Raw genomic sequence first — 9,972 nt, forward strand, 5'->3', positions numbered from 1 at the left:
GTTTCTCGAAAGTCCCGAAAACTTGTCGGGCCCGAAAAGCCATCTGTGAAATTGCCAACCGCTTGTTTTGGAAAGCTGATCTTTTAAGACGTTTTCAAGGTAACAAAAAGAAAAATAACTGTGTAGTTTGATGAATTAAATGCCCTTCGTTCTTGAGTTACAAAAGGAATTGTGACACCCGAAAATGGCCCGTAAAGTTCCGGGACTTTCGAGAAACGGCCCCCCCCCCCCCCCCCCTTCCAAGTGATTTTTCTCAATCCCAGTCATTTATAATATTAAAATGAAAAATCGTATGAATTCGCTTGTGCATTTCGTTGTTTAGAGCAAGTTTCAATCGAGTGTCGTAAAACCAAAACCAAAACCAAAGTAATTACTTTGGCCAATCAAAAAGGACGGAGACAATCTAGTAAACCAATCAAAACTCGAAATAATTACACGTAGCCCGGACGACACAAAGCGCGGGAAAATGTGCACGCGCGAGCCACGATTGGTTTTGGTTTCACTTCTGATTGGTTCAAAAAGGGGCGCGAGAACTTTGAACCAATCACTGAGTGAAGTAATGAAAAACCAAAGCAATTCGCTAATTACTTTTGACACTCTATCGAAAATCGCTCTATAGACCTTTTTCATAATGGCGGCCCGATAAAATACTCTTTTGTTTTAATGCTGATAAGCCTTTCTAGCCTCGCTGCAATGCACAAAATTCAAAAGAATATGTTAACCAAAATGAGGCCAGTAGGTCCAATTAATATAAATACAATAGAATATCAAACCGGTCGCCATTTATGAAAGTGGTCTGTGGTCATATGTGATTATTTGAATTCTCAAATTGCACGAACTGCGATGTTTTGAATTTTCTAATAATTTCGGTAGCCTACGGCTTGCACAAATTTTTGAGAACTTTCAAGTCACGAGTGACCATAAATCACGAAATATACGAGCAAGTTCTTACGATTTTTTTGTTTATTATATACACAAGAAAATTACTCCATCGTTCTTTTTTTACATAGTAACTTCCGAATTACACTCTGAAACTTATATTGCAGAAACTCGATATTCTTCTCCTATCTCTAAAATACGTCTCTTAAGGATCATCAGCAAAACCTTTTCAAATTTTGCCTGTTCTTGGGTCAAACGTGGATGTGCCGTGGTCACTCGCACTAGTAATCTCGTACCCAGATCTCCCACGGTCATACGGAAGGGAGATCTGGTAAAGTTCGATTTCGAGCATGCTCAGTGCCAGCGAGGCCCGAAATACGGGCTTTTCTATCATTGCGCATGTTTGTACTCTCTGTTGTGATTTTGGGTGATTTTGCGGAATAAGCATGGATTTCGAGAGTATTCTTGAAGAGATTCTTTTGGGTAGAGGACAAGGAAACCCTAAAGACTAGTGATACTACGACCAAAAAAAATTTGTTTTTCCTTTCATTTTAATATTATAAATGACTGGGATTGAGAAAAATCACTTGGAAGGGGGGGGGGGGGGGGGGGTAGCCGTTTCTCGAAAGTCCTTTGGATAAACACTAACTCACCCAAGTTTTAAGTTCTGATTTTAAAAAGACACCTGTTTATTTTAGCTGGAATTTTCTTATTTATTGGTCCGCCATTACTAACTTTAAAATCTTGAGAGAGCTGGGTCGAGGAGAAAATGACGTCAAACACTCACTAGTTTAAGAATGCAATGCGTGTGTACGCGGCCTAATTAATATGCAGCACGGGAGTTTCAGGCTTTCAGACTTTTCAACCCGTGTTTTGCATATATAAAAAATTGCGTTTACGCGCTAAAATTTTAAGCTAGTGAGTAAATGACGTCATTTTCTCTAGATCCAACCCTCTGAGGTCCAATCGGCCAGTTTTGAACGTGAGTAATGGCGGACTATGAAATCCAAAACTTACACTCAAAATAAACAGCCTTTGGATAAAACTCAAAGCTCAAAATTTTGCCAGTTAGGTGTTAAGCGAACACGCTTTCAGAATCAGAAGAAAAAAAGGAAATGATTTTTTGATCATAGTACCACTTTAAACTTAAGTCGAAACAGAAAGAAGCGATACAGGCGCTTGTTTTTTGAACGGTCGAGATTGTTTAATTGTCGGAGGCTTAATAAATAAACGAGTGCTATTTTCTTCATACGATCTCGTGCAAAGTGCAGTTAGCCAAACCGTAAATTGAAAGCTAAAATGTTAAAGAGGGTTTAGGCCTAATCACTGAAACGAACGCTTAGGCTTAATCAGTAAACGAGTGCTATTTTCTTCACACAATCTCTTGAAAAGTGTAGTTAACCAAACCGTAAATTGAAAGCGAAAATGTTAAAGAGTGCTTAGACCGAATCACTGGAACGAGCGCTATTTTCTTGACACGATCTCGTGAAAAATGTAGTTAATCTAACCGTAAAATTCACAATTGATCACTACTTAATTCGCGAGTCACGCTTTAAGAACGAGAAATACTGTTTTGAATAAATTACATACTTCAACTTGAATTTATTAGTTTCTACGTACCGCGTAGCCAGCTACGCAGAACTTTATTCGAGTGGAAGGGTACGTGGGGCTTTCGTCGGTAACATTTACACAAACGTCGCAAATTTTTAAAATGATTTTCCTCAACTGTAAAGCTTTTCCGGCGTTGGAAAAAACAAAACTTTCCTCCGCACAACTGGCATTTATTCAAAACAGGACATGAGCTTGCGAAAACCAAACCTTCACTAAGTGTCCCGCGAAATAAGCCAATCAGAGCGTAGATTGCATTGCCGCAACCTTTTCTTAGTAGCCAATGATAAATGGTGTAATGTTGAACTTTACCAGATCTCACTTTTCCAGTGACAGAGTGAGATCTGGGAACGAGATTACCGCTCTAGTGATAAAGGATCTTGCCAACTTTGGCTTTAGTGTATGCACTGAAAAGCGACAAATTTTTGTACGCCAACGCCAAAGTCATGCTAAAAAACAATTACTACATGAAATTTTGCCCGGGGCAGTTCCCAAGATTAATGAAAAATTCCCTCTGTTTCAGCCAATCAGCATTTAGTAACTTTGCCCACAAAAATTCAGTCATTTTCTTCAGTTAATGAATGACGCAGGTTGTAATTAGGGCCTAATTTATTATTTTGCTGAAGTGTTTGTTGGTATTGCGAGCAACGAAAATGAGCCAAAAATTGCTGCACTTGCAATAAAGTCAAGATTTAACATAGAATGAACGTAACCTCGACACTGGAAAAACGAAATCCGTTTTGCCATGCAAATGTTTGCCAAAAGTTTGTGAAAAAAATCTCTTTGGAAACTATCTAGACTGCAACCAAGATGATTTAACAGTGTTTGCAGATGACTGTTTAGTTAGTGATATAATGATAAGTACAAAGCAACTATGGGCCTCAGTATTAAATACAGCAAGTTGTGCCTACGGCAAACTTCACTCACGCAGGAAGTTATTGCATCATAGAAGTTTACTGACTGTTTTGTTGATTTCGCGTTATGTAGCGGATCTTGTTTGGGGTGATTGGAAAATTGCAACTCCCTTCTTTTAGTACACTGAATCAAGAATGTTACTGACAAACTCATGCTTCACTCAGCCATCTAAACTTTCGTCCCTCACCAAAGAAAGTAAATTAAACCATACGTTATTGTATATGGCCCGAGTGTTTATACTGGATAGGACTTCAAGTTGGACACCATATTGATGACATAGACGGCAAAATAAGTTAAAGTGTGGGTATAATCGCCAACTGCAAAATAGATACGAAATTTACGTATATATATATATAGACTCTCGAAATGGTTCGACACGGTAGAGCACGAAATCCTGCTTGCAAAATGTTCTCACTCAGTTAGCCGACCATGACCAAATTCAAGATTACTTGCAGCTGGAAGATAACTTGGCGGTCTTTACCCATCTCCACCCGCACAATGCTGACTGAAGCAGGTATAGTCAGCACCGCCACTCGGCTTGGACGTTGATCTGAGCGGATTGTGACATATTTTCTTTTCATATCATTCAGAAAGAATGTGCAAAAAGTTGTCTCAAAGAATTGGTGCTCTCAAGAAAATTAAGATTAAGTATATTACAAAGCTGTGAAGATCAACTCTGTTTGTGCCAGAGTTCATGTCGAACTCCACAGAGTAAACGGTTAAAATGAAAGATGAGATGAAGACTATATTTTATTATGATGTTCATCTTATAGCAAGATGACAGGAGTGAAACTGAGATCATATATGCATATATTATCTGAGTTGTCCTAGCTTGGTTAGAATGAGTGGGGCTGCCAAATTGAGGGAGCCTATAGTTTATACTGGAACTTATAACAGCACAAGCTCAGGCGTGAGCTACAGCGATTACTGAGCGATGGGACTGAGTGGCCATTAATTGATGACATATCGAGAAATTTACATTCATGCAGGAAACTGAAAGAAAGAAATGAGCAGTGGTGCAGTTTAAAATCGAATGACGTGATGAAAGATCCGCATTGAGAAGTCGTTCAATACCTGAAAATAAGGCTTTCCGTCTTTCACCCAACCAATCACAATATCTGCTCCTTGCATCTTTCCTTGTCCACTGGAAATACCGAATCCAACCCATCCGAGTGTGTTGGCCTCGACGGTGAAGAGAATTTCTTTTCTGGTTTCGCTAACATTCCAATACAATTTCACATTCTGATCTTCATCCAATGAAGATAAAAAAGTGTGGGTCGAAAAGAGATCTCCCGCTGCTGCGGACATCCGCGGAAAAGAAAACTCAAGAAGTAAGACGGAAAACGCAAAAGAGAAAATCATGCTTCCGAAGCTGCTTTTTCTATTGCACAGTCAGGCAAAAATAAGCGCTGTCGCCCAAGAATCAATCGTTTTGTTAGGGAAATGGCGATACGCATAAGAGCCTTTGAATGCGTTTAATCTTTATTACAAAGTATAATTTTCACAAGGAAATTATCATGATTTTTTGATGTAAAAGTTATGTGATTAAATGGTTAAAAGTATATGTTTGACAAATTTTCTATAGGAATAAAAAGGTCTCGGAATATCATTTACAGGTCTCCATTATCATCAAAATAACAATTTTCGCTACCATGTTTTTGGACAAAATTATATTGTTACGTAAGCATCGCTCACTATCGCTCGCGCAAAGTATAATTTTCACAAGAAAAGTGTCATGATTCTTTGATGTAAAAGTTATGTGATTAAACAGTGACAAATTTTCTATAGGAATAAAAAGATCTCGGAATATCATTTAAAGGTCTCCATTATCATCAAAATAATAATTTTTACTATCATATTTTTGTGTTCTGGATTTTAGGACAAAGAAATTATATTGTTAGTACGTAGAAGCATCGCTCACCATCGCTCACACACAGATACTAACAAAAGGCCACGAAAAACTAATCATGGATCTATAGAGCGATCAAAGTGAAAGAAAAGGAGGATCATCCATAGTAGCTGGGCACAGGCCCATATAAATATAACACAAAAAATAAATAAAAATCCACTTATGTAAATCGTCGAGATTTCACTTAATTATATGGCGACTTTACATGATGTAACGTAGGGATTTACAACCCCCGGACGTAAACATTTAATTAAGTATTTAATTTTGTCAAACATTCAACTATCTTTCAATCGCTTCTACTCGCTACGATTTCTTTGGAGCATAGTAGAGGAGAACAAGAAAGTATCACAAAATCAGACATTTAACGGCCCCAGAATGTAAGACATTGAACCCCTGGTTGGTTGTAGATTGAATGTAAGACGTTAAACAACCCCAGGATGCAACACTTTGGCCACTGAACAGACTGGGTTTTTTCTCTATTGAGTTTTGTTTTTTTAACACAATGCAACGTTGTTTAGTCGGTAATTGCATAGAACATGAAAACAGTGGGCTTATATTTTTAGTTTGAACTGAAATCTCTCTCCCTTAGGGTGTTGTAAGCTAGTGAGGGTCTGATCATGAGTGCCAAATAAATTTAAATTGGATATTATGATGGATATTCAATTTTTGCCTCTGAAAATCACAAGATTGTTCCAGGTTAAGCATCGCTAGATGCTGAAATATTTTTTTGGAAACCGGTTCAGAAATAATAGGCACAGCGGATCCATGTATCTACTTCCATTCTCACTGGTTTGCCCAGTCCAACAACAGCTGGACTTGATAACTCGATCGACGCTGATCTTTAAAAGTGAGAGTATACAAGACCACACATTGCATCATCAGCAGTATCTGACTGCGAAACATCCTCAACACAATAACGCGTGCTGTGAGCATCATATTTCAGGTTGCACATCTTGGCAATATGGCATTTTTTTGCATCTGTAACACTGAGCGGCCTTGCACCAACACTCTGAGGGAGCATGGTTTTGACCACAATGAAAACAACGAACAGATTTCCCTTGTGGACGCCTTGGTGTGGCAACTTTGCCGACCTTGTTTACTAACTCGTCTCCGGTTGCGATGACGTCACGAACATCTTCTTTGTTAGCTAACTTCGTTAATGGTGCTGTCTCAAATGCATTTTTGAAGGTCAGTTCCCTTTCCGCTAACAACTTCTTCTGGATTTGTATGTTTTTGAGTCAACAAACAAGTAGATGGAGAGTAATGCTCAATCAAAACTCCTTTTAGCTCGCTGGGGGGCCAGAAAATTGCGAAGAACTCCATGCAGGTTAATTTTAATTTCAACCTAGGTCATTTTATTGTAAACTAGGTTGAAATTGAAAGTAGGAAACATCAACAAAAACCCATCAATTATTATCAAGTACGTGTAACATATTGGTAAGTAAATTGGTCCTAGAGGTGAGTCGATGAACTTAGTATAGCTTAAATTTCTCATGATCATGAGTATTTTATAAAACCCCAATGGTTGTTAAGTCTAGGCACTTATTTAAATGGTTAGGGATACTGTACATGATACCCGATTCCACTTCTCTTTCTCAGAGCTTTTTAGAAGTACATTGTTCATTGATGAATCTCCTTTGGAGGGCAGGGGGCAACAATACTGAATTATCTTCTAAGGAATAAAATGAACTGAAACATACATGATGTATTGTTGATTTTTAATTTGCTTAGTTATTTGCTCTATCTTTTGCTTACTTCGAATTTGTAATAATCAAAAGCAAGAAAATACAAAACTTTAAAAAATCAGGAAAAATGGTTTCATAATCTATTGACCAGAAGCCATTTTGTAGGCTCTTGTAAGTGTTATTTCTTTTGAGTTATCAAATAAAATAGATGTTGTTTTTTTTTAATTTTGCTCAGTCTGTTTGTAGGGGTAAATCCAAACTTTGTGATTATTTTGGCACAGCCCCTTCAAGATCTACAATTTGACCAAGTAGCAAATTTGGATGAAGGGGCGTTTCCTTTCCCATTTTATTAATTTTCAGCGGCACATAATCCTGAAGTGCGAACCTCTTTTTCTTCTTCCCTTTCTGGTGTATGATAGCCGCAGACCGCAGACTGCTGGCTACCTACAAATAGCGCTGATAAGCAGTATTTAAGTCTAAGCACCCATTTCAAATTGTGCTGATAAATAGTATTTAAGTCCCAGCACTCATTTTAGAGCGGTTAGCTTTCAATTACTGTGATTTAGGGTTAGTCTTCAGTCCGCGGTCTGCAGTTTGCAAGTGTCAGACACCGCTCTCCTTCAATGTTTGGTTCATCCACTTTTTCAAATTATTGACCATTCTCCTGCTCTGTATTTGATGTAGCTGTGACTTGTCCACTCATTTGTGGCTTCTTGATTTCTTCAGTTCCCCGAGATATTTCGAAAACCACTTCATAAGGCATTTTGGCAATTTTTTTGTGAGTGGTTATGTTTTTTTTACAAGCGGTTTCTCCAAGATGATGACACTAGTGGTTTGGTGACACGTTCTGTTTTTTGATTAAACTACAAAGGTTATCTGTTGTCGTTCTATTTTCCCCTGCCACCATCAGTTTTTCGCAGTGCGAACGTAGCGGCGAAAATCGGTTTGTTATCATGACTAGAAATGATGCCTTGTTCCTGGTGTATTTTGCATAGCGACGGAAATAAATTTCGTACAATATTTGACGATTAATTTGTCCTTCAGAATCAAGAGCCCACCTCTTCCAAACAATTTTTGCTCGTTTTTGCACTGGAGACTCAGAGCATTTTCATTATTCTTCAGATAAATTTAGCCACGATTTAACTTCTTCATAAAGTTCCATTGGCGGCGAACTGTGTGGATGAGCTGAAAATTTTTAAAGTCTCACTTTATGTCATTTACGCAGGTGCGAAATGATGGTTGTCGCGAAGGCTTGGAAATAACTTTAAAACTCATTGCTAGAAAAAATATCTAGCCGATTCGGTTGCTGATTCGATGGCTTAGCGGTCAATGCAGAGAAGAAGTAACCTGGTTCGAATCCTTGGAGCTGCATGGAATGTTGTGGAACCTCATGGTAAGTGGCACAATCCGTTCGTTTATAATACACCTTATTCCAAAATGGCCGCCATCTTAGTATTCTTTTGTATTTTGTATTCTAATTTTCCGCTTGCAAGCGAGCCGACTAGGGCTAATTTGCATGGAAACAAAAAAAATACTAAAAATGGCAGCCATTTTGGAATAAGGTGTATAACGTAAGCACAGTAAGGAAAAAGGGAAGCAAAAGAAGAGACGGTTAGCGGAAGAAGAACGGAAGACAAGGAAAAGGTGGAGGAAGATGTTTTTTTGTTATTTTCTTTTTTATCCCCCTAAAAATCCGGGCCCCATTTTTTTTTACATCCCCCAAAAAGGGGAAAATCTTTTTTAGACAGTTCATATAAATCTAGGTTGAAAGAAATTGACCTAGGTTGAAAAAAACAACTTAGGTTAAAATTAAAATTGACCTGCATTTTAATTCAACCTGTAACATGTTTCTTAAGCTCATTTTTGAAAGAGGCAAGATGCTACATTGACTACATTGACAAAGAGAAAAGAAAATGCAATGAACGAAAAAAAATTGCCGACCAGGTGGAAAATAAGTAGCCCCGGTAATGTTTTTTTTCTGAAAACCTGGCGAAGATACATATCCCAGTAGGTCTTTACAGAGAGATGTTAGTTTCTAGGAAAGTAGCTTGGCCATATTAAAGTCACTGCCGACAGGGGTTGTAAACTGTCAAATTAAAAAACCGTTATGAATGAGACTTTCGCAAGAGTCCATCACCCAAGGGTAATCAGCGTCAGAAAAGTGTCTATTTTTTAGGTTTAAAACCGAGTTTGGCGGGAAAATAAACAATAGCTCTGTACACCTGACCCAATTAGATAGCATTACGTTGTTTTGTTGTATCTCACATTAGGGACCTTTAGAGACTTGTCAGAAATTAGCAGGGGGGAGGGGTAGGGTGGAGATTTTCAGTAAAACGGTCAAAATAAAATGACCCTCTCTAGGTGAAACATTTCAGAATAAAGAGTCATCATCATCATTCGGCCGCGGAGCAGGAGATTACAAGATTTCACCTCGCACGTCGATCTTGGGCAAGTGAGGTGATTGTGTCGGCCGACAGCTCTAGTACGTGTTGAATGTAAGGTAAGTAAGAGTACGAGGACGTCCAGGTCTCCTTTTGCCACGTGGTGGTATGTAGAGTGCATATCTTCTGGCAGGCTCTTCTTCTGGGAGACAAAGGACATGCCCAAGAAAACTCAGCTGTCGCTTCCTTATTTGGTGGACAAGAGGCGCTACGTTGGTCATGGAGTAACAGAGTTGGATACATGGTCTTTTCGTTTAATATATAGAAGGATCCCGTAGCAAGAAGTGGCAAATGCCTTGATTTTGCGTACCATGTCTTGAGATAGCACCCATGATTCGCAGCCATAGAGAAGGTCCGTCACACAGGTGGTGTAAACAAAATTGACTTTAGTTGAAATGGGTAGTTGCGAACTTCTCCAAAATCGTTCAAGCTTCCAGAAAGCACCCCATGCTAGCACCTTGCGTCTTTTAAAATCACTTGCGGAAGATGCCATTTGGGAGCCGAGATACTTAAAATCCGTCACATGGTTGATCGC

The 9,972-nt window shown here is 38.6% G+C and overlaps 1 protein-coding gene across 1 annotated transcript in view; it reads right to left on the reverse strand.

The window, feature by feature from the left end:
* LOC137987747 (DBH-like monooxygenase protein 1 homolog) overlaps positions 1-4,859 on the reverse strand; it is a 38,078-nt gene extending 33,219 nt beyond the window's left edge. Inside the window, exon 1 of the mRNA XM_068833816.1 lies at positions 4,477-4,859. Coding sequence (XP_068689917.1) covers positions 4,477-4,764 — 288 coding nt within the window. The 5' untranslated portion in view covers positions 4,765-4,859. The remainder of the gene's footprint in view (positions 1-4,476) is intronic.
* Positions 4,860-9,972: the final 5,113 nt, after the last annotated feature.

Source organism: Montipora foliosa, unplaced genomic scaffold (assembly GCF_036669935.1).
Source record: "Montipora foliosa isolate CH-2021 unplaced genomic scaffold, ASM3666993v2 scaffold_387, whole genome shotgun sequence".
In the NCBI taxonomy this organism is placed as follows: Eukaryota; Metazoa; Cnidaria; class Anthozoa; order Scleractinia; family Acroporidae; genus Montipora; species Montipora foliosa.